A 27,112-nucleotide genomic window follows, 5' to 3' on the forward strand; every position below is an offset into this window, starting at 1 on the left:
TTTAGCCAAAGGCATTGAAAGGTCTATTGAATCTTCAAAAATTATTTCTGCTGAAGAAATGAAAAGTACTAATTATTCTTCTCCTGTTTGCACTGTTCAGTCTTACAATAAGGGTAATGTCAAAACAACTAGAGATTATTAACTAAGTTGTTTTAGGTGTGGATCTAAGTTACACTTGGTAAACTCCCCAGATTATCCTGCTCTGAAAAAGAAATGTGGCAAATGTGGTAAAACTGAACATTTTTTGTCGGTATGCAAAGCACCTAAGAGAAGCTCTAGTACCAGTGTGAATAATATTTCAAATGTCGAGCATGATATGCAAAAAACGTACTTCTTACTGTTTATGATGATTTATTCAATGATGTCAATTATCTTACTTTTCCTTTCAATGCACTGTTGGGAACTGCTATGGTTGGCAAAATGGCCTTTGAGGTCATGGCTGATTCAGGTTCACCCATTACCATTTTGTCTGATGTTTTCTTTAAAGAAAATTGGATGGATGTCAAACTCATTGATACTGATATCAATCCTAAAGCTTTTGGAAATTGATATTAAGATGTTAGGTTTCTTTGAAGATACTTTAGAATTTGAAGATCGCAAAATCTTCACCAAAATGTATGTAGCTATTGATGGTAAAAATATCGTTGGGTGGTATGATTTAGGAAAGTTGGGTGTTATTTTATGCCCAGGGTCTGATCGTCCAATACAGCTGAGAGATATTTCTATCAATGATATCTCTTTAGAGAATTCTTCTCTGGATATAATCCTTAATAAGTACAAGAATGTTTTTTTAATGTAGTTGGTCAAGTAAAAGGTTACACACACAAAATAAAACTAAAAAAAGGAGCTGTACCAATACAACATTAAGTGAGCATGGTTACTTTAGGCATAAGGGAAAAGTTAAAATCACATTTTGATTATTTGTGTTCTCAGGGTATTATTGAATCCACTGACAGTTCAGAGTGGGTTTCTGCAATAGTTATTGCTCTTAAAAAAAATCAAGATCTTAGGTTGTGTGTGGACCTTAGGTCACTTAATAAAAACATTGTAGTCGATACGTATCCATTACCTAGAATACAAGAAATGCTAGCTGCTGTAAATGGAGCAAAAACTATTTTGATTATTGATTTAAAATTATCAGCTTATCACCAAGTGGCTCTTGATGAATCTTCGAAAGATCTCACAGCTTTTAGTACCCCATTTCGCCTTTATAGATTTTTGAGCATGCCATTTGGGCTGGCATCAGCGGCCAGCGTCTTTCAGAAACTAACTGAATGTCTATTACAGGGTTTGAATGGTGTGCAGTCTTTCCAAGATGATAATCTAATTTGTGTTGAGACCAGTGAGCAGCACAATGTCATATTAGATAAAGTTTTAATGATTTTAGACAGCAAAGATATGACTGAGTAGAGACAAATGTACATTTCTGGTTGATGAAATCAATTATTTGGGCCATAGGATCAATCCTCATGGAATATTTCCTAAAGAAGATCTTATCAATACCTTGGAAAAAGCAAGTAAACCACAAGACAAAGATTATTTAAGTTCTTTTCTTGGGTTAAGCGAATATTATGCCAAGTTTGTTAAGGGATACGCTCTTGTGGTTGAGCCTCCAAGACAACTTCTCAAAAAGCGTTCTCAGTTTAATTGGACAGATGTTCATGATGAAGCTTTTAATAATGTGATAAAGCTTATTGCCAAAGCACCAGGCCTTAACACTTTTGATCCGCAAAGAAAATCTTCTATTATTGTTGACGCTAGCGCTATAGGATTAGGTGCTGTGTTCACACAGATTGTTGATGGCAAGGAAAGAGTCATTTTGTTCATTTCAAGAGGTATTAGAGGTGCAGAAGTACATCATAGCACAATTGAAAAAGAGGCTCTAGCCTGTGTATAGGCTGTGGAAAAATTAAAAGATTCTATGGGGAAGACCTTTTGTTCTGGTCAAGGACCACAAACCACTTGTCTAAATGATGGACGGGGTTAGGAGTGGAAAAGATTCATCCAGGTTGGTTAGGCTTATTGCTAGATTACAAGAATTTAATTTTGAAATTCAACATATACCTGATGGAAAATGTTTTACTGCTGCCTGTCTATCTATACTTCCACCGGCTAGTGAATCTGGAGATGAGATATTGATCAGCAGGAGTGTGTTGTGGCCTTAGTAGATGCCACTGATTCATTTAACCTGGCTGTTTCTGAAAAGGAGTGGATTGACTGTGCAACTATGGATACCGTTTTGTCTAAAGTAAAGCATTTTGTGACTAATGGTTGGCCCTCATGCAAGAACTTAGAGATTCCTCTCGGGAGTTTTCCACAGGTTGCCGATAAACCTAGTATTGAAAATGATATATTATTGAGACAGGATTTGTTTGTACCACCTGTTGGTGTCCGGAATAAACTTATACAATTAGCCCATTCTGGACATACTGGAATGTCTGGAACAAAATAATTGCTAAAAATTCATTACTGGTGGCCTGGTATGGACGCCTCTGTTGAAAGGTTTGTGGGCAACTGTTCTTATTTGTGTTAAATCAGATAAACACTGGAAGTTTTCAACTGAACCTTTGTCAATTCAAGATGCTCCTATGGGTCCCTGGAAAAAACTCTATTGATTTTTCAGGGCTGCATGAATGTTTAGGCAAAGAAAGGAGATTTTTAATTTTACTTATTGATAATTGTTCAAAATGGTTATAGCACACATTTGTGGAACATCCTGTAACTGATGAAGTTATCTCATTTCGGGAACATGTATTCAGGATTGAGGATGCACCTGCCTCTATTATGTCAGATAATGGAGTGCAATTTATTTCAAGTAAAATGCAGACATTTTTGAGAAAGTTTGGTGTACGTGCTGAAAGATGACCACTTTATAGTCCTCGTTCAAATGGCCAAATTGAAAGGGCTAACAGATTTATAAAATAGGGAGTTCAGGCTGCTTTGGAAAGCAATCTTGATGTATTTGATTTTCTTAAAGAGAAGATTTGGAGTTATCATATGACTCCTAATACATGCAAAGGAGTATCTCCATATTTGTTAATGAGAGGCAGACAAGCAAATTCTTTGTTAATGCCCTTTTTCAAAAAGAAAAGAATGCTGAGCGAGATACCCTTGAGTCTTCTATCATCAAAGCTACAAAGAACATAACTGAATCTCCAATCTATGGGAAATCTTACCATGACAATTATCACAATACTAGGAGTAAAAGTGTTAAGGTTGGTGACTGGGTGCGGTTCATTAAACCTACCTTGGCACGTAAAAGGTCATCTAAGTTTACTGTTCCTTTCAAGGTTGAAAGTGTCACTGATTCCTCTGTTTTGTTGAAGGACAAAGGGTGGTGGAATAAAAGTTCCATTATTGTTCTCAAACAGGTCAGGAATGTTTTTTTGAAAATATGGAGGATGGTGATGGTGGTAATATCTGGGTTGATGAACCTTGCTCTGAAGACTCTTCTCATCCAGGTAGTTCTGGAAATAATGTTATTTGTAATCCCGATTCTCTTCACTCAGATTCTAACATTTGTGCTGATCCTTCCATTCTTGATAACTATTTTGCAGAAGAGGTGCACCAGACTTCCAAAAAAATTAGATTATATTGTGGAGTAACAATTGTTTATTCTGTTGTAAAAAGATATATGTGGTAAATATGTCTTTCTTTACTATTTATTATAGAATTAGAACGTGTGATGTCATTTTAGTATTGTCACATTTTAGAATTGTTATCTGTAATGTGAAACTTGCTGTGGCATGAGCTTGGGTTTGAATGTCAGAGAAGCGGTTGGAGTTGATCTGGCAGGACGCTTGGGCTTGTGCACCAGTGGGTCTTTGACAATGAAATAAATAAGTATTTTATTTATCTGAGACTCCCTCGCTTCTTTACAAATAGTTCAAAATGTTGCATCATTCTGTTACTGCCAGCAGCAAAGATATTAAACAACAAAAACTTCACATTACATTGAGAGCAGGAAAAACAGAACAAACAATCCCTTTCAATTTGCATTAACAATGGTCCATAATGCACTAACTGTACTTCGCCTCCTGCTAAACACATTCTATTTCTCCGATAAGTCCTTCTAAAAACAAAACCATAATTTTCATTAATATCCTCGGCTACATCATATTCACCTCACGATGAACACATCAACTAGACTCAGCTTAGCAACACTGAAAAAGTACAGAATGATAAAAGATAGATTATAGTGGAGAAAGGGGAAACAATCTGAATTCATCATGCTGAAGATTAGTACTGGTCTCCTTTTCTTTATGGGAACTGAGGCTAGATTAAAGTGCTCTTTTCTATGACTAGAAGGCAGGTGTCATGATGTGCATGTTCAAAGCATTTTAACAACTAAATTAGAGGAATGGTCAATCAACTTAAAACGTGTTCTAAACATCATATTTCTTCACACTGCTAATATCCTCCAGTCCATATTCTACTACAAATGGCAAACAAGCAGTTGCCATACTCGCTAAACGAGCTCTGAAAAAAAAGAACTTCATTGTAACCTGTTGAATCATCTCACTCACCCACTGAGCCTGTGTGGGTTAGGAGAGCGTAGGTGGGTGAATAATAGCTATATGAGGGCTCCAAGACAACTTTGTTCGGAAGATGCCTTCAAGGGCTGAGCCACCTGAGAGAAAGACTTTAGGCTTGTAACCATGTTCACACATACCTTTGATTGTACAGAAAATATGAGACACAAAACCCACATTTCTGTCCTCCATCAGTAGAGGTCACCCATCCGCTTACACCAAGAGTTTGTTAAAGCAAATAGAGCACTACATTTTCTAGTGCAACTAGCTTCAAGGGCAAGCTATAATTTATGTATTCCTTCCAGGAACAGGGACAGCAGTGAGGTGGGTGAGGAGATAGGTCCAAGGGGACCCACCAGCCACCACTATACCATGAGGCCAAGAAGACCTCTGGCAGTTGTTTATGATGAAACAATAACTTATAGAATTCGGTAAAAGGGCATCCTGCTAACTCCATATGGTGAGATGCCAAGTGCCTCTGGAATTGTATAGCAGATATTGTGTACAGAGAATTTATGAGTGTGACCATAACGATTAGATCTGTGAATCAGAGTAGCAGCCACAGGTTAGTAGACCTGGTGAGCATGGTGCTCACATGAAGATAAGGTAATGAATGCAGAGGACTCGAGGTCAGAGCTTTATGCTGGAGAACCTTCCCAGGGTCAAGCAGCGACCGGTGGAGTTAGGCAGGCAATGACTAAACTGTCGGAAGATACAATCATACTATTTATTATGATTCCCGCTAGGCATGAGCGGTATTATTTTGTCAGCTCATTTGACCTGCATAGAACATTGGTTAGAGCATAGCGTTTGTAAATTATACGGACACAATCCATGACAAGGCGCTTTTTCTGGGGTATATGAAAGCTAAAGGGCCGCAGTAGAACAGGACATGTAACGTGGAGAAGCCCCTCCTGCTTTCTTGCCATCGGATCCCTTGTGTATTTTCTTGCTGTTGCCCCGGATGAATTCAGGTGAAAAGGGGAAGAGCCTTTGTGACGATCTTTGACAATGTCTTCATTAGTATCGGTCAGCTCATTGGCTTGACTTTACTTGACTGGTAGCCACAGCACAACTAAAGGCTATTCCCAGAAAGCAATAATAACTTTGAGAATTGCAAAGACATTTCTCTTTATTTTTCATGGTGTGGTGCTGTAATTTATAGTAGTAATTGTGTTTTTGTGATAGTAACGGGAAGGCCACTTACATTCAAAGATCTAGGACCAAACACACCAAGGAAGTTTCGCTAGGCATTAGTGGAAGCATCTCCTACAGAATGATGGTCTTCCATCAGTACCTGTGTTACCCCTCAATTAAAAATATGCAGGGTCTGGAAGGCACTCATTTGCCACACCCCATTAAGAAGCCTCCATACAAAGGGATATGATCATAAACTAGCTGGGACTTCTGCCATGTGCTCATGCCCTGGCAATATTGCATGACATATTGTCCTGTAACACAAATCTCAATGTGGAAAAGGTAAAGAGATTAGTCATTTGAGCTTCTCCTGCTGGTGTGTTATACAGAACCAATTCATACAACAGCCAGTCGAATTAAGCCAGGTTGTTTTATAATACTTAGCTTTGCAGGTGCCTGCGAATCTCACATGTAAATTGGAATACTGAGCTAAAGCTCTGGAACACTGTAACCCTCAACATCATCAATTCCCTGATCCTATCTTGTTTATTTGGGTATCTTGTTAATTATAGCACCCTTGTCTTGGGGCGCCAATGCTTTATTCCCCAGGTATCGTCTTCCGCACTCTGCTCTGAGGAGTTTGTTTCTTTTTGGCTGATTAGTTCCAAAGAAAGTTTCACATTTTGCCACATAAAGCAGTAGATTACACTCTTAATAAACTCGGTGATTAAAGATCCATGAAAATGCACTCTGTTCCGAGTCAAAGATTGTATGGCTGTGTACCTCGTCCATTACAGCCATAACATAACACCCATCAAGGCCAGAGGGCTAATGACAGCAGTCAATCAGTAGTCAGACAACAATTGCTTCTTCTGGAATGTAAGTACTGTTTTGTTGACCTATAGACAAAATGGTCTATTGCATCGGGATCCCAAGAAACAGTGACAATATATAGGCCAACTTGCTCTAACCATACCAGAGGCGGGGTAAAGGGTGCATGGCTGGAATCTTGAAGGCATGCAACTTGGTTCTTATTGACATTGTCAGGATGGGAGTACTTCCTATTTCTCAATTTGGCTGAGGTCTTAGTGAGAGGTAATGCAAACGGCTACCACTTCAGTCATTTTATAGCCGTAGTATTTTCCTGAGCTTAACTGTCTTAATGTGCCTCAAGGTCATGCATAAATGATCATACTAGTGCTCTCAACGTACTTACACAAGCACATTTCAGTCCCTTTTGGTATGGAGCCGATCATGCACCAAAAAAGGCTTGAGTGCTTCCCCTGCTCATGAACGTCTCTGGGACGAGCTGGAGGTAAAGACAAATGGAATACCTAACCCAACTTCAAAAAGCAAAAGACCTTCAAAGCACTGCCTGGCCAAGTGTTACAGTGAGGCAGTATTACAGAGTGAGATAGGTTTGATCTATCAGGTATGAACCTGTAACAAAACAAGGCCGTTATCTGCCAGTTGCAATAAACAAATACAACAACATTCACAACTACATTTTCAGATTCTTTGTTAGGCAGAAATCCTAAAATTCCACCCCAAAAAATTTAGAAAGCATTCCACAGTTCTTGAAGTTTAAACTACTCCATTGTTACAGCTGAGTGATCAAATCACTTCAGTGAGAAAAGAAATGAAGAAATTAAATCAGTAGTTAGGAAAAGTTCTTGAGAGAATACACTTTGATTTTGAGAGCAAAACATGTTAGATATATTTTTTCAACAATCTAAACACAGAGAAGAAACATAAAAAAACAAGTAGAAAGAGAATGAACACGTGGCAGTACACGAATACTCGTAACGTTTCAAATCTAAAAGTCTTTATTTAAACATAATCCAATTTCTAAAAGTCTTTAGCTTCATGTCTCGTAGTTTTGGAGAATGCCTGGCTTCTCATGGACATTAAAAGCTTCCAAAAAAGGCTTAATCTGAGGCATAGCGCAAAACATCAGCACAAATATTCCAGTGTATGAAAAGATCACAAACAACCCAAAAAAATGGCAGATGATATAGTTAGGAGGACACAGTGAATACAGAGTGCACCGACTGCGATCGATGCAGATACACATAGAAACATGGCTTCTGATTTACATTTAAGCACTGGTAAAATATATTTGATTTCTTATAAATTTGCTTCTAGCAGTTAAGCAGAGAGATTAATGCATTACAAAAGCCTCACATCTTTCCCTAGAAACCTTATGAAAGCTGGAGATAATTCCAGGAATGTAATCAATAGTGGAAGTAAAGCACAAGGACATCATGGCATGGACACAGTCACTCAGAATGTGTCTTTATGCATATATGGAGCGTGTTTCAGTTACAAACTTTCAGGTTAAAAGCAGCCAGGCTAAGGTTTGGCCTACTCATACATCACTATACCGCTGAAATACAATGGTTGCAACAACAGACATGCATTGAATACTTAGGCTTACTTAGATGCGAAGTCTGCATCTATTAGATGTTTTCAGCTCAAGCAAGTCTTGACATCAAGAGAACACCAACCTTTACCCGAGACTTGCTATCCTGAGTTAGTAGTGCAACATCTGTGGAAAAAACAACCATAGAAGGAAATATGCATTCACTTAGAATGTTGTGTGGCAGAGGTGCTGGAGGCAACGACTAACTAGGCACACAAAGACCAAAATAAAAGGGGGTGGAGTTGGGGGGGTAAGCAGCAGGAACCCAAATTTGGAGAAGATTAACAAACTCAGTGGTTTGTTACATAGAGCAAAAAAAAAGTGCAAATTTACACAAATTCTACTGCGATTTCAAACGGACATATGAGAAAAACGAATATATGTGCTTTTTTAGGGCTCGCCTGCTGTGCGCTTGCGCATAGCTGGCGAGCTATATTGCAGCTTAAACAGAGTTAAACCAACTCGGCGATTTCTTTGAGTGCCCGAGAGCGCGTGCACATCAAAGCCACCAGCCTCCTCGGGCATCTCAAGCTTCCCTCAGCCGGCATTTCTCCTCCCCTAATTAGTCATGCACGGCCGGCCGGTCAGCACATCAAAGGCTGCTGCTCCCGGCCCCTATTCTTCCCTTCTTGCCTCTCCCCGCCCCCCTTCTCACCACAGCAATGCAGAGGGCTTGTTTATATTGCAGCCCCTAACCATCTCGCATGCTGCTCTTGAAACAATAACCATTGTTGGTCATGATATAATAAACGCTCTAATTATTTTATCAGGGCCACACAGAATTTTATAAAGTCTTTTGCTGGCATTTTCGTTTTATGCTGATTGCTATTTTACACCTTTCACATGCTGGCGATTTACTTCAAAGATATACATTCATCCTGAATCCCGTTACTAGAGCTTTCTCCTCTTCTGCTATATATGGGTTTTAGTTGAATTTCATTGATCTCTTTTACTAATGATTTATAAAAAGTGCCACCCACCACACAGCTCCACCTACACAGCTCCACCGATGCACCCACCACACAGTTCCACCGATGCACTCACCACCCAGCTCCACAGATGCACCCACCACCCAGCTCCACAGATGCACCCACCACACAGCTCCACAGATGCACCCACCACACAGCTCCACAGATGCACCCACACCCAGCTCCACCGATGCACCCACCACACAGCTCCACAGATGCACCCACCACACAGCTCCACAGATGCACCCACCACACAGCTCCACTGATGCACCCACCTCCACCGATGCACCCACCACACAGCTCCACCGACACAGCTCCACCGATGCACCCACCACACAGCTCCACTGATGCAACCACCACACAGCTCCACCGACACAGCTCCACCGATGCACCCACCACAGAGCTCCACAGATGACCCCACCACACAGCTCCACTGATGCACCCAAGACACAGCTCCACCGAGGCACCCACCACACAGCTCGACCGAGGCACCCACCACACAGCTCCACCGATGCACCCACCACACAGCTCCACTGATGCACCCACCACACAGCTCCACCGAGGCACCCACCACACAACTCCACAGAGCCACCCACCACACAGCTCCACCGATGCACCCACCACACAGCTCCACCGATGCACCCACCACACAGCTCCACCGATGCACCCACCACACAGCTCCACCGATGCACCCACCACACAGCTCCACCGAGGCACCAACCACACAGCTCCGCCGATGCACCCACCACACAGCTCCACCGAGGCACCCACCACACAGCTCCACCGAAGCACCCACCACACAGCTCCACTGACACAGCTCCACCAATGCACCCACCACACAGCTCCACAGAGGCACCCACCACACAGCTCCACCGATGCACCCACCACACAGCTCCACCAAGGCACCCACCATACAGCTCCACCAAGGCACCCACCACACAGCTCCACCTACACAGCTCCACCGATGCACCCACCACACAGTTCCACCGATGCACCCACCACATAGCTCCACCGAGGCACCCACCACACAGCTCCACCGAGGCACACAGCTCCACCGAGGCACCCACCACACAGCTCCACCTATGCACCCACCACACAGCTCCACCGAGGCACCCACCACACAGCTCCACAGAGCCACCCACCACACAGCTCCACCGATGCACCCACCACACAGCTCCACCGAAGCACCCAACACACAGCTCCACCGAGGCACCCACCACACAGCTCCACAGATGCACCCACCACACAGCTCCACAGATGCACCCACCACACAGCTCCACAGATGCACCCACCACACAGCTCTACAGATGCACCCACCACACAGCTCCACCTAGGCACCCACCACACAGCTCCACCGAGGCACCCACCACACAGCTCCACTGATGCACCCACCTCCACCGATGCACCCACCACACAGCTCCACCGACACAGCTCCACCGATGCACCCACCACACAGCTCCACTGATGCAACCACCACACAGCTCCACCGACACAGCTCCACCGATGCACCCACCACAGAGCTCCACAGATGACCCCACCACACAGCTCCACTGATGCACCCAAGACACAGCTCCACCGAGGCACCCACCACACAGCTCCACCGAGGCACCCACCACACAGCTCCACCGATGCACCCACCACACAGCTCCACCTATGCACCCACCACACAGCTCCACCTATGCACCCACCACACAGCTCCACCGAGGCACCCACCACACAGCTCCACAGAGCCACCCACCACACAGCTCCACAGAGCCACCCACCACACTGCTCCACCGATGCACCCACCACACAGCTCCACCGAGGCACCCACCACACAGCTCCACCGATGCACCCACCACACAGCTCCACCGATGCACCCACCACACAGCTCCACCGATGCACCCACCACACAGCTCCACCGAGGCACCAACCACACAGCTCCACCGAGGCACCCACCACACAGCTCCATCGAGGCACCCACCACACAGCTCCACCGATGCACCCACCACACAGCTCCACTGACACAGCTCCACCAATGCACCCACCACACAGCTCCACAGAGGCACCCACCACACAGCTCCACCGATGCACCCACCACACAGCTCCACCAAGGCACCCACCATACAGCTCCACCAAGGCACCCACCACACAGCTCCACCTACACAGCTCCACCGATGCACCCACCACACAGTTCCACCGAGGCACCCACCACACAGTTCCACCGAGGCACCCACCACACAGCTCCACCGATGCACCCACCACACAGCTCCACCGATGCACCCACCACACAGCTCCACCGATGCACCCACCACACAGGTCCACCTAGGCACCCACCGCACAGCTCCACCGAGGCACCCACCACACAGCTCCACCGATGCACCCACCACACAGCTCCACCGATGCACCCACCACACAGCTCCACCGAGGCACCAACCACACAGCTCCACCGATGCACCCACCACACAGCTCCACTGAGGCACCCACCACACAGCTCCACCGATGCACCCACCACACAGCTCCACTGACACAGCTCCACCAATGCACCCACCACACAGCTCCACAGATGCACCCACCACACAGCTCCACCGAGGCACCCACCACACAGCTCCACCGAGGCACCCACCACACAGCTCCACTGATGCACCCACCTCCACCGATGCACCCACCACACAGCTCCACCGATGCACCCACCACACAGCTCCACTGATGCAACCACCACACAGCTCCACCGACACAGCTCCACCGATGCACCCACCACAGAGCTCCACAGATGACCCCACCACACAGCTCCACTGATGCACCCAAGACACAGCTCCACCGAGGCACCCACCACACAGCTCCACCGAGGCACCCACCACACAGCTCCACCGAGGCACCCACCACACAGCTCCACCGATGCACCCACCACACAGCTCCACCTATGCACCCACCACACAGCTCCACCGAGGCACCCACCACACAGCTCCACAGAGCCACCCACCACACAGCTCCGATGCACCCACCACACAGCTCCACCGAGGCACCCACCACACAGCTCCACCTAGGCACCCACCACACAGCTCCACCGAGGCACCCACCACACAGCTCCACCGAGGCACCCACCACACAGCTCCACAGAGGCACCCACCACACAGCTCCACAGAGCCACCCACCACACAGCTCCACCGATGCACCCACCACACAGCTCCACCGAAGCACCCACCACACAGCTCCACCGAGGCACCCACCACACAGCTCCACAGATGCACCCACCACACAGCTCCACAGATGCACCCACCACACAGCTCCACAGATGCACCCACCACACAGCTCCACAGATGCACCCACCACACAGCTCCACCGAGGCACCCACCACACAGCTCCACCAAGGCACCCACCACACAGCTCCACCGAGGCACCCACCACACAGCTCCACCGAGGCACCCACCACACAGCTTCACCGAGGCACCCACCACACAGCTCCACCGAGGCACCCACCACACAGCTCCACCGAGGCACCCACCACACAGCTCCACCGAGGCACCCACCACACAGCTCCACCGAGGCACCCACCACACAGCTCCACCGAGGCACCCACCACACAGCTCCACCGAGGCACCCACCACACAGCTCCACCTATGCACCCACCACACAGCTCCACCGAGGCACCCACCACACAGCTCCACAGAGCCACCCACCTCACAGCTCCACCAATGCACCCACCACACAGCTCCACCGAGGCACCCACCACACAGCTCCACCGATGCACCCACCACACAGCTCCACCGATGCACCCACCACACAGCTCCACCGAGGCACCAACCACACAGCTCCACCGAGGCACCAACCACACAGCTCCACCGATGCACCCACCACACAGCTTCACCGAGGCACCCACCACACAGCTCCACCGATGCACCCACCACACAGCTCCACTGACACAGCTCCACCAATGCACCCACCACACAGCTCCACAGAGGCACCCACCACACAGCTCCACCAATGCACCCACCACACAGCTCCACCAAGGCACCCACCATACAGCTCCACCAAGGCACCCACCACACAGCTCCACCTACACAGCTCCACCGATGCACCCACCACACAGTTCCACCGAGGCACCCACCACACAGCTCCACCGATGCACCCACCACACAGCTCCACCTATGCACCCACCACACAGCTCCACCGAGGCACCCACCACACAGCTCCACAGAGCCACCCACCACACAGCTCCACCGATGCACCCACCACACAGTTCCACCGATGCACTCACCACACAGTTCCACAGATGCACCCACCACCCAGCTCCACAGATGCACCCACCACCCAGCTCCACAGATGCACCCACCACCCAGCTCCACAGATGCACCCACCACCCAGCTCCACAGATGCACCCACCACCCAGCTCCACAGATGCACCCACCACCCAGCTCCACAGATGCACCCACCAAACAGCTCCACAGATGCACCCACCACACAGCTCCACAGATGCACCCACCACACAGCTCCACAGATGCACCCACCACCCAGCTCCACCGATGCACCCACCACACAGCTCCACAGATGCACCCACCACACAGCTCCACAGATGCACCCACCACACAGCTCCACAGATGCACCCACCACACAGCTCCACTGATGCACCCATCTCCACCGATGCACCCACCACACAGCTCCACCGACACAGCTCCACCGATGCACCCACCACACAGCTCCACTGATGCAACCACCACACAGCTCCACCGACACAGCTCCACCGATGCACCCACCACAGAGCTCCACAGATGACCCCACCACACAGCTCCACTGATGCACCCAAGACACAGCTCCACCGAGGCACCCACCACACAGCTCGACCGAGGCACCCACCACACAGCTCGACCGAGGCACCCACCACACAGCTCCACCGATGCACCCACCACACAGCTCCACCTATGCACCCACCACACAGCTCCACCGAGGCACCCACCACACAGCTCCACCGAGGCACCCACCACACAGCTCCGAGGCACCCACCACACAGCTCCACCGATGCACCCACTACACAGCTCCACCGATGCACCCACCACACAGCTCCACCGATGCACCCACCACACAGCTCCACCGAGGCACCAACCACACAGCTCCACCGATGCACCCACCACACAGCTCCACCGAGGCACCCACCACACAGCTCCACAGAGGCACCCATCACACAGCTCCACAGAGGCACCCACCACACAGCTCCACCGAGGCACCAACCACACAGCTCCACCGATGCACCCACCACACAGCTCCACCGATGCACCCATCACACAGCTCCACAGAGGCACCCATCACACAGCTCCACAGAGGCACCCACCACACAGCTCCACAGAGGCACCCACCACACAGCTCCACCGATGCACCCACCACACAGCTCCACCAAGGCACCCACCATACAGCTCCACCAAGGCACCCACCACACAGCTCCACCTACACAGCTCCACCGATGCACCCACCACACAGTTCCACCGATGCACCCACCACACAGCTCCACCGAGGCACCCACCACACAGCTCCACCGAGGCACCCACCACACAGCTCCACCGAGGCACCCACCACACAGCTCCACCGAGGCACCCACCACACAGCTCCACCTATGCACCCACCACACAGCTCCACCGAGGCACCCACCACACAGCTCCACAGAGCCACCCACCACACAGCTCCACCGATGCACCCACCACACAGCTCCACCGAAGCACCCACCACACAGCTCCACCGAGGCACCCACCACACAGCTCCACCGAGGCACCCACCACACAGCTCCACCGAGGCACCCACCACACAGCTCCACAGATGCACCCACCACACAGCTCCACAGATGCACCCACCACACAGCTCCACAGATGCACCCACCACACAGCTCCACAGATGCACCCACCACACAGCTCCACCGAGGCACCCACCACACAGCTCCACCGAGGCACCCACCACACAGCTCCACTGATGCACCCACCTCCACCGATGCACCCACCACACAGCTCCACCGACACAGCTCCACCGATGCACCCACCACACAGCTCCACTGATGCAACCACCGCACAGCTCCACCGACACAGCTCCACCGATGCACCCACCACAGAGCTCCACAGATGACCCCACCACACAGCTCCACTGATGCACCCAAGACACAGCTCCACCGAGGCACCCACCACACAGCTCCACCGAGGCACCCACCACACAGCTCCACCGATGCAGCCACCACACAGCTCCACCGACACAGCTCCACCGATGCACCCACCACCCAGCTCCACCAATGCACCCACCACACAGCTCCACCGATGCAGCCACCACACAGCTCCACCGACACAGCTCCACCAATGCACCCACCACCCAGCTCCACCGATGCACCCACCACACAGCTCCACCGACACAGCTCCACCGATGCACCCACCACACAGCTCCACCGATGCACCCACCACACAGCTCCACCGAGGCACCCACCACACAGCTCCACCGAGGCACCCACCACACAGCTCCACCGAGGCACCCACCACACAGCTCCACCGAGGCACCCACCACACAGCTCCACCGAGGCACCCACCACACAGCTCCACCGAGGCACCCACCACACAGCTCCACCGAGGCACCCACCACGCAGCTCCACCGAGGCACCCACCACACAGCTCCACCGAGGCACCCAGCACACAGCTCCACCGAGGCACCCACCAGACAGCTCCACCGATGCACCCACCACACAGCTCCGCCGATGCACCCACCACACAGCTCCGCCGATGCACCCACCACACAGCTCCGCCGATGCACCCACCACACAGCTCCGCCGATGCACCCACCACACAGCTCCGCCCATGCACCCACCACACAGCTCTGCCGATGCACCCACCACACAGCTCCGCCGATGTACCCACCACACAGCTCCACGGATGCACCCACCACACAGCTCCACGGATGCACCCACCACACAGCTCCGCCGAGGCACCCACCACAGCTCCACCGATGCACCCACCACACAGCTCCGCCGATGCTCCAACTAAGCTCCACCAATGCACCCCCCAAACAGCTCCACTGATGCACCCGCTAAGCTCCACCGATGCACACACCACTCAGCGCAACCACAGCATCACTCAGCGCAACCACAGCATCTCTCAGCGCAACCACAGCATCTCTCAGCGCAACCACAGCATCACTCAGCGCAACCACAGCATCACTGGTTCAAATATGTTCTTTCAATGTTTCAAGCTGTTTTCAAGCTTTCACGCTTCATTACAAATCACAAAAAGATGTTAATATTTCACTTCTGTTCTTGAATTTTCGTCACAATAAAAAACACTGAACATAATCTTCACAAAAGTTATTTACAAAAGTTTAAGCTATTGCCATTACAAATTAAATAAATTATTTAAGTATTAATTATTTTTAAAAATTAAAAGCCATTGTTATTTGTAATATCAATACATCTAAGTCACGTAAATACAAAACATGTTGCATTACAAATGCTATAGGTGTCACATTTACGAAAGTTATAACTATTGGCATTGTAAATGACAAAGCTATTAATTTAGCTATTTAAAAAAAAACACATAAATAAAAAAAAATTCATTTATAAGACCAATAGCTCAAACTTTCCTAATGCGAGCCCTATTGCATTTCCAATGCTTGTTTTTACCTCTGATTGAGAGGGTATTGGATTTGTGCAAATTAATTTAACAAATATTTTCTTCATGACTTTGGTCCGGGCCAGGTCGGGCAAACCTTAAGCATCGACTTGTATTTCTTAAAACTAACATTTTAATAGCTTTTACAATGTCAAACAACAGAATTAATCATACAGCGCTATTTATAAATGGCTGTGCTTGCTTGTGCCAATTAGACAAAGAACCAAATGAAAGAAGGGAGAATATCCACAAAGAATTGTTTACATGTCTGCAAAAAAGCTAACACATGAGCAGCACCAATGAACTTAATAGCCACCACTGAAACTGTACAATTTCCCTGATAACGCATATTCTCTCATTGCCTAACTACGACAAGCATCAGAATAGACGACGAGGTTTACTAAAGCTTGCTGAAAGGAAAAAAATAAGTATTTACCAAGGCCTTCGTCTGTTTGCATCCTCTTTTCTATGGGGTTCTAAAATATACAGGAATGAAACATACATCAGGCAAACTATTTGATTCAACATCGGAGATAAATTCAATATTATGCAGTAATAAAATAGTGCAGTCAATTCCATAGAAAACGAGAGACTGGGTGTATATACCAGTGAATTAAATGGGAGTCGACGAACAAAAGAGAAAGTGACATGACACCTGAAAGCCCGATTACCCAAGTGCATGGTTCCACTGGTAGGATAAGAAGAAGGCCTAGTTCACAGGAGGGATGCAGCATGCTTACGTGGATTTCGATCTGATTTTTTTGCGGAAATTTCTTCACAACACACTTATACATTCAGCATGCAAAGAAGGTTGAAGTGGCTTCCAAACTTTTTTATATTGCCTTTTTAGGTCTCGCACCTGGCGACGCAACGCGAAGCGCTTTCGCCAGCGAGACCTATTGTGGTCGACAAGGCTTTTAAGGGCTCTCAAGGCAGACAGGAGATGTGAACGTGCCTCGCCGATCTCCTGTCCCCTTTGGGAGGCAAGTCAGCACGCAGTTTCACTTTCACTTTTGTGAAAACTCACACCATCGTTGGACAGGAATGGAAGCATAGAAAAATCCTGTTACAGACCAGAGGGGGCAGAGGGGAGCAGTTTCGGGCGAGGCAAGGGGCAGCCTTGGGCGCCACCCTGAAGTTGCTGCTGACACCATGTGCCGTGCCAGGGTGCCTGCTGCCAGAGAGCGCCCGAGTCACAAGTGAGGAGTTTGCCAATTCCGCACACTATTGCATGCACTGATTGAGAAGGGCTCACCCACCCCACGGGCCTCTCCATGAACACACTCCTCTTAAACTACAGATGCCCCCTGTCCCCGTGCACCCCCTTAGCTTGGCTGGGGCACTGTCAGCACCACAGGGGCAGGCGACGTCCCATGCCACTGGTTCTCTGCTGCACCGGCGACCATCAACCAAAAGCACAACAAACATGGGGTCTGACCGCCCCCCAGCACCTAGATCTGTCCCAAATGCAGGGGTCGCCGCTCTCCTTACCTGTGTAGGTCTCGCCTTCCCGCTCCCGAGCCACAAGTCCAAGTAAAGTCCCAAGGATCGCAGCTAGCGCCCACGCCATGGGTGCTGGCGGCAGCGGGAGGTGCCCCTGCGCCCAGTCGTTCCACTCGCGCGTCCTCCTGGGGCTCTGGCTCCCTCTCGGCTGCCGCATGCCCCCGAACAACTCCTTGCTCCACCAACAACTCTTTGCCGGCGCGCCCGTCTCGCACTCCAGCAGCCTCCACGCCCAGGCGGCCGCGCCGCTGACGCTAGCCGTGCGCGAGCTGTTATCTCACACCGTGCCACTAGAGGGCGCGTGCCAGCAACAACAGCTGAAGGGAAGGGTTAGCTCCCGCTGGGTACAGAGCGCGCACAGATCTAACTGTACAGGAGGCGCAGTGGTAGGGGAGCCCGGGGGCTTCGTCAGTGTTCCAGGACTGTCAGAACAATGCTCGATTTCCTGCAGTTCTACAAACCTTCAGAATAGTATTCAAGCACTTTTTTTTTTTAAATGGCTTGACTGCGTGCCATAGGACCACAGCACAAGCCATAGAAAAACAAGCATTTGCAATGCAATAGGTCACACATTTGTGAGAGTTTGAGCTATTGGCATTGTAAATGACAATGCCTTTTATTTACGTGTTCATTTTTAAAACCTAAAACATCCGCGCTCTCCCGCACCCCTTTCCAAACTTACCCCCTATCATTTAATTTAATTTTTCCCAGCGCCATGCTGCTTTCACTTTTATGAAGGTGCACGCCCTTGCTTTATAATACGGTAGGAACAGTGTGCAGTCAATGCGGCACGCTCAACAGTAAGGCTACTGTGACCTTTAATACTTTACTAATTGTAATTCATATATGGTAGATACAGCGTACTCAGTGTTCTGCTGAGATCGAGCTTTACTTCATGGTTTAGTTATCTGTCACATAAGGACTAGAAGATATGTTGTCTTTTGTATTTTCATGTTATACAAATTGATCAAAAAAGAATCCACTCAGAGAAGTGGTAGTGGTCCCTAAAGTGATGGGGAACACACAGTGTTGTTTAAATGCCCCTCACACACCAACAGGCCCCTTGGTGTCATGCTTCATCATCGGGGCCTTCGCACCCCTCTACGGGATGCGGCGTGCTACGACTTGCGGCTACGCAGGAGCACTTAGAAGTGAACTATGTGAGGGTGTGTGTTGTTGGGAGTGAGTAAGAGAGGGGGGGTGAAAAAAAGTGAAGTTAAAAAATACCTGGCTCGTAGGAAAAAATAACTTTATTATGTCCTCGGCTGGTATTATTAAAAAGGTGCAAAGTGGGGTTGTTTATATACGTGTTAGGGTATATCAACCAAGTGGTGTCAACATGTTTCGGAGTGCAAAGACTCCTTCTTCAGGACAAGGATATGCACATTATCCTCCCCTTACTCACATGAGATGTTAAAGTGTATTATACAAAAAAGACTAGGTGAAATGTACCTGTCAATGTTATAATGGATATGCTCAGTTGCGCCCAATTGGCGTTTTCGCAAAGAACCTGTGAAATAAAAAGACAAAATAAAAATCACAGTCGGATGTCCAGGAGCTGTGGAAAGAACAATGCCATCCAGGTATATAAAGGGTGAAAGAAAGAACCAAAAATAAGGTTCAGAAGACCCTATAAAACAAGCATTTGCAATGCAATAGGTCTCGCATTATTTAAGTTTGAGCTATTAGCATTGTAAATGGCAATTGTTTTTTGCTTTATGCTATAGTTATGTTTTTACATAAAAAGCTACATATAAAATATCTTTTATTAAAGTTATTTATGCAGTATCTAAATTTTCTTTGCATAAAAAAAGTATAATAATATCTTAGTAAAAAAGTCAAATATTTTAATGGAAATTCACCAAATGTTCATTTATGTGTTGGTTTTGAAAATAGCTAAATTAATAGCTTTGTCATTTACAATGCCAATAGTTATAACTTTCGCAAATGTGACACCTATAGCATTTGTAATGCAACATTTGTATTTACGTGACTTAGATGTATTGATATTACAAATAACAATGGCTTTTAATTTTTTTTAATACTTAATAAAAGTGATTGTAATTTATAATGGCAATAGCTTAAACTTTTGTAAATAACTTTTGTGAAGATTATGTTCAGTGTATTTTATTGTAACGAAATCCAAGAACAGAAGTGAAATATGAACATCTTTTTGTGACATTTGTAATAAAGCTTGAAACATTGAGAGAACATATTTGTGCTGTGGTGGTTCTGAGTGATAATGTGGTGGTGCTGAGTGACTGTACTCACTGTCACTCTGCACTCACTGTCACTCTGCACTCACTGTCACTCTGCACTCACTGTCACTCTGCACTCACTGTCACTCTGCACTCACTGTCACTCTGCACTCACTGTCACTCTGCACGCACTGCACTCTGCACGCACTGTCACTCTGCACGCACTCTGCACGCACTCTGCACGCACTGTCACTCTGCACGCAGTCACTCTGCACTCACTGTCACTCTGCACTCACTGTCACTCTGCACTCACTGTCACTCTGCACTCACTCTGCACACACTGTCACTCTGCACGCACTGTCACTCTGCACGCACTGTCACTCTGCACGCACTGTCACTCTGCACGCACTGTCACTCTGCACTCACTGTCACTCTGCACTCACTGTCACTCTGCACTCACTGTCACTCTGCACTCACTGTCACTCTGCACGCACTGTCACTCTGCACGCACTGTCACTCTGCACGCACTGTCACTCTGCACGCACTGTCACTCTGCACGCACTGTCACTCTGCACGCACTGTCACTCTGCACTCACTGTCACTCTGCACTCACTGTCACTCTGCACTCACTGTCACTCTGCACTCACTGTCACTCTGCACTCACTGTCACTCTGCACTCACTGTCACTGCACTCACTCTGTACTCACTGTCACTCTGCACTCTGACTCTGCACGCACTGTCACTCTGCACGCACTGTCACTCTGCACGCACTGTCACTCTGCACGCACTCTGCACTCACTGTCACTCTGCACGCACTGTCACTCTGCACGCACTCTGCACTCACTGTCACTATGCACGCACTCTGCACTCACTGTCACTATGCACGCACTCTGCACTCACTGTCACTCTGCACGCACTCTGCACTCACTGTCACTCTGCTCGCACTCTGCACTCACTGTCACTCTGCACTCACTGTCACTCTGCACTCACTGTCACTCTGCACGCACTGTCACTCTGCACGCACTGTCACTCTGCACGCACTCTGCACTCACTGTCACTCTGCACTCACTGTCACTCTGCACTCACTGTCACTCTGCACTTACTGTCACTCTGCACTTACTGTCACTCTGCACGCACTGTCACTCTGCACGCACTGTCACTCTGCACGCACTGTCACTGAATTCACTCTGTACTCACTGTCACTCTGCACTCACTCTGACTCTGCACTCACTGTTTCTGCACGCACTCTGCACTCACTGTCACTCTGCACTCACTGTCACTCTGCACGCACTGTCACTCTGCACGCACTGTCACTCTGCACGCACTGTCACTCTGCACGCACTGTCACTCTGCACGCACTCTGCACTCACTGTCACTCTGCACGCACTCTGCACTTACTGTCACTCTGCACGCACTCTGCACTCACTGTCACTCTGCACGCACTGTCACTCTGCACTCACTGTCACTCTGCACTCACTGTCACTCTGCACTCACTGTCACTCTGCACTCACTGTCACTCTGCACTCACTGTCACTCTGCACTCACTGTCACTCTGCACGCACTGTCACTCTGCACGCACTGTCACTCTGCACGCACTGTCACTCTGCACGCACTGTCACTGAATTCACTCTGTACTCACTGTCACTCTGCACTCACTCTGACTCTGCACTCACTGTTTCTGCACGCACTCTGCACTCACTGTCACTCTGCACTCACTGTCACTCTGCACGCACTGTCACTCTGCACGCACTGTCACTCTGCACGCACTGTCACTCTGCACGCACTGTCACTGCACGCACTGTCACTCTGCACGCACTGTCACTCTGCACGCACTGTCACTCTGCACGCACTGTCACTCTGCACGCACTGTCACTCTGCACGCACTCTGCACTCACTGTCACTCTGCACGCACTCTGCACTCACTGTCACTCTGCACGCACTCTGCACTTACTGTCACTCTGCACGCACTCTGCACTCACTGTCACTCTGCACGCACTGTCACTCTGCACTCACTGTCACTCTGCACTCACTGTCACTCTGCACTCACTGTCACTCTGCACTCACTGTCACTCTGCACTCACTGTCACTCTGCACTCACTGTCACTCTGCACTCACTGTCACTCTGCACTCACTGTCACTGCACTCACTCTGCACTCACTGTCACTCTGCACGCACTCTGCACTCACTGTCACTCTGCACGCACTCTGCACTTACTGTCACTCTGCACGCACTCTGCACGCACTGTCACTCTGCACTCACTGTCACTCTGCACTCACTGTCACTCTGCACTCACTGTCACTCTGCACTCACTGTCACTCTGCACTCACTGTCACTCTGCACTCACTGTCACTCTGCACTCACTGTCACTCTGCACTCACTGTCACTCTGCACTCACTGTCTCTGCACTCACTGTCTCTGCACTCACTGTCACTCTGCACTCACTGTTTCTGCACGCACTCTGCACTCACTGTCACTCTGCACTCACTGTCACTCTGCACTCACTGTCACTCTAGCCATGCTGTTCACACAAACACACCTGCTGGTTCCATAAACAACCATGTAAAGACTACATCTCGCTCCAACTACACATTGTGGCTAGATTTCTACGTTTTTTAAACATTTTTATAGTGCTACTCTACCCAAGGGGATGTCAGAGCACTAAATAAGCAAACCGAGAAACCCTAGTCTGGAGAAACACATTTAACAAGGGAAAAACAGCGTCTCAAGAAATGCACGTAACAGGAGAACAGCAGCAAACCAGCAAGTAACATCACAAAATGCAGCAAAAAGGAGTGAGGAGACACGGTAGACAAAGGATGGTGAAGAGGGCATAGGTAAACATCGGAGAGAAAAGACTAGAAGGGAGAAGTATAGAGAAAAGATGGAAAGATTATCTGTTTGCATAGCTGAGATGTAAAACATTACAGGCAGGAAAAAATAAAGCACATTTGAACATTCCCGCCGCAATTTATTTTAGCACTAAGGCATTGACATGGTCAACGTAAATTCCCCTTCACGTACTTCGCTTAAAATCAAACCCCATACATGTCCACTGTGGCCGTCATTTTACTATATATACACTCCTATAGATTAAACAAGACGTGCTTTGAGGCAACATTTCTCAGACAACCCTGCATCCAGTACGGTAAATAAATACCGCAAGTCACCGCCTTCCGTCACTCTGCCGGCCTGCGACCAGGAAGTCAGGCAGGCCGGCGCGACAACAGGAAACAGGAAGTAGGAGGGCGGGAGCCTACCCCGCCTCCCACGGAAGAGCCGCGATTAGATGGAGCCGCCGTGTTTGGAGCACCGGAGCAGGCAGGAGCCTACCCTGCGCCCCGGTGCCGAAGGAGGGAAGAAGAGTCCTGCTGCCGGGCCCTGCAGCTGAGGAGAGCCGCCGCACGAAGGAAGCCGGTGAGTGGGTTGCTGAGCGGGGGAGGCGGGGGAAAGCATGTGCGCGCGCGAGTGCGGGCGGGCTTTGTGTGCGTGCGTGTGACTGTGGGGGAGGGGGGTGTGTGTATGTGTGTGTGAGCGAGTGTCTGTGTGCCTGCGTGTGTATGCGCTCGCCTGTGTGTGCATGCATGCAGAGGGGTGGGGGCTGCCTGCCTGCGTGCAAGGGGGGAGGCGGGGGAAAGCATGTGCGCGCGCGAGTGCGGGCGGGCGGGCTTTGTGTGCGTGCGTGTGACTGTGGGGGAGGGGGGTGTGTGTGAGCGAGTGTCTGTGTGCCTGCGTGTGTATGCGCTCGCCTGTGTGTGCATGCATGCAGAGGGGTGGGGGCTGCCTGCCTGCGTGCAAGGGCTGTGAGTTACTCTGCGCATGCGCGGGGACTCAGCGCATGCGCGGATCTGACGCGCGCTCCCGCGGTAAAAACTGCGAGCTCGTAACAGATTGGTGTACCCTTTTTCAGCATTCTCACTAACGGGCCACAATAGGTCTAGTGAATTAAATGGGAGTCGACGAACAAAAGAGAAAGTGACATGACACCTGAAAGCCCGATTACCCAAGTGCATGGTTCCACTGGTAGGATAAGAAGAAGGCCTAGTTCACAGGAGGGATGCAGCATGCTTACGTGGATTTCGATCTGATTTTTTTGCGGAAATTTCTTCACAACACACTTATACATTCAGCATGCAAAGAAGGTTGAAGTGGCTTCCAAACTTTTTTATATTGCCTTTTTAGGTCTCGCACCTGGCGACGCAACGCGAAGCGCTTTCGCCAGCGAGACCTATTGTGGTCGACAAGGCTTTTAAGGGCTCTCAAGGCAGACAGGAGATGTGAACGTGCCTCGCCGATCTCCTGTCCCCTTTGGGAGGCAAGTCAGCACGCAGTTTCACTTTCACTTTTGTGAAAACTCACACCATCGTTGGACAGGAATGGAAGCATAGAAAAATCCTGTTACAGACCAGAGGGGGCAGAGGGGAGCAGTTTCGGGCGAGGCAAGGGGCAGCCTTGGGCGCCACCCTGAAGTTGCTGCTGACACCATGTGCCGTGCCAGGGTGCCTGCTGCCAGAGAGCGCCCGAGTCACAAGTGAGGAGTTTGCCAATTCCGCACACTATTGCATGCACTGATTGAGAAGGGCTCACCCACCCCACGGGCCTCTCCATGAACACACTCCTCTTAAACTACAGATGCCCCCTGTCCCCGTGCACCCCCTTAGCTTGGCTGGGGCACTGTCAGCACCACAGGGGCAGGCGACGTCCCATGCCACTGGTTCTCTGCTGCACCGGCGACCATCAACCAAAAGCACAACAAACATGGGGTCTGACCGCCCCCCAGCACCTAGATCTGTCCCAAATGCAGGGGTCGCCGCTCTCCTTACCTGTGTAGGTCTCGCCTTCCCGCTCCCGAGCCACAAGTCCAAGTAAAGTCCCAAGGATCGCAGCTAGCGCCCACGCCATGGGTGCTGGCGGCAGCGGGAGGTGCCCCTGCGCCCAGTCGTTCCACTCGCGCGTCCTCCTGGGGCTCTGGCTCCCTCTCGGCTGCCGCATGCCCCCGAACAACTCCTTGCTCCACCAACAACTCTTTGCCGGCGCGCCCGTCTCGCACTCCAGCAGCCTCCACGCCCAGGCGGCCGCGCCGCTGACGCTAGCCGTGCGCGAGCTGTTATCTCACACCGTGCCACTAGAGGGCGCGTGCCAGCAACAACAGCTGAAGGGAAGGGTTAGCTCCCGCTGGGTACAGAGCGCGCACAGATCTAACTGTACAGGAGGCGCAGTGGTAGGGGAGCCCGGGGGCTTCGTCAGTGTTCCAGGACTGTCAGAACAATGCTCGATTTCCTGCAGTTCTACAAACCTTCAGAATAGTATTCAAGCACTTTTTTTTTTTAAATGGCTTGACTGCGTGCCATAGGACCACAGCACAAGCCATAGAAAAACAAGCATTTGCAATGCAATAGGTCACACATTTGTGAGAGTTTGAGCTATTGGCATTGTAAATGACAATGCCTTTTATTTACGTGTTCATTTTTAAAACCTAAAACATCCGCGCTCTCCCGCACCCCTTTCCAAACTTACCCCCTATCATTTAATTTAATTTTTCCCAGCGCCATGCTGCTTTCACTTTTATGAAGGTGCACGCCCTTGCTTTATAATACGGTAGGAACAGTGTGCAGTCAATGCGGCACGCTCAACAGTAAGGCTACTGTGACCTTTAATACTTTACTAATTGTAATTCATATATGGTAGATACAGCGTACTCAGTGTTCTGCTGAGATCGAGCTTTACTTCATGGTTTAGTTATCTGTCACATAAGGACTAGAAGATATGTTGTCTTTTGTATTTTCATGTTATACAAATTGATCAAAAAAGAATCCACTCAGAGAAGTGGTAGTGGTCCCTAAAGTGATGGGGAACACACAGTGTTGTTTAAATGCCCCTCACACACCAACAGGCCCCTTGGTGTCATGCTTCATCATCGGGGCCTTCGCACCCCTCTACGGGATGCGGCGTGCTACGACTTGCGGCTACGCAGGAGCACTTAGAAGTGAACTATGTGAGGGTGTGTGTTGTTGGGAGTGAGTAAGAGAGGGGGGGTGAAAAAAAGTGAAGTTAAAAAATACCTGGCTCGTAGGAAAAAATAACTTTATTATGTCCTCGGCTGGTATTATTAAAAAGGTGCAAAGTGGGGTTGTTTATATACGTGTTAGGGTATATCAACCAAGTGGTGTCAACATGTTTCGGAGTGCAAAGACTCCTTCTTCAGGACAAGGATATGCACATTATCCTCCCCTTACTCACATGAGATGTTAAAGTGTATTATACAAAAAAGACTAGGTGAAATGTACCTGTCAATGTTATAATGGATATGCTCAGTTGCGCCCAATTGGCGTTTTCGCAAAGAACCTGTGAAATAAAAAGACAAAATAAAAATCACAGTCGGATGTCCAGGAGCTGTGGAAAGAACAATGCCATCCAGGTATATAAAGGGTGAAAGAAAGAACCAAAAATAAGGTTCAGAAGACCCTATAAAACAAGCATTTGCAATGCAATAGGTCTCGCATTATTTAAGTTTGAGCTATTAGCATTGTAAATGGCAATTGTTTTTTGCTTTATGCTATAGTTATGTTTTTACATAAAAAGCTACATATAAAATATCTTTTATTAAAGTTATTTATGCAGTATCTAAATTTTCTTTGCATAAAAAAAGTATAATAATATCTTAGTAAAAAAGTCAAATATTTTAATGGAAATTCACCAAATGTTCATTTATGTGTTGGTTTTGAAAATAGCTAAATTAATAGCTTTGTCA

At 49.0% G+C, this 27,112-nt stretch overlaps 1 protein-coding gene across 4 annotated transcripts in view; it reads right to left on the bottom strand.

Moving 5' to 3' along the window:
* DSN1 (DSN1 component of MIS12 kinetochore complex) overlaps positions 1-27,112 on the bottom strand; it is a 341,302-nt gene that overhangs the window by 245,349 nt on the left and 68,841 nt on the right. For 3 of the 4 annotated variants that reach the window (XM_086961432.1, XM_086961414.1, XM_086961423.1), the window contains exon 3: positions 17,100-17,139. In XM_086961432.1, coding sequence (XP_086817558.1) covers positions 17,100-17,121 — 22 coding nt within the window. In that variant the 5' untranslated portion in view covers positions 17,122-17,139. Of the gene's footprint in view, positions 1-8,106; positions 8,141-17,099; positions 17,140-27,112 lie in introns of those variants that run through there. The other variant, XM_086961440.1, reaches the window with a different exon arrangement.

Source organism: Lissotriton vulgaris, chromosome 1_1 (assembly GCF_964263255.1).
Source record: "Lissotriton vulgaris chromosome 1_1, aLisVul1.2, whole genome shotgun sequence".
Lineage (NCBI taxonomy): Eukaryota > Metazoa > Chordata > Amphibia > Caudata > Salamandridae > Lissotriton > Lissotriton vulgaris.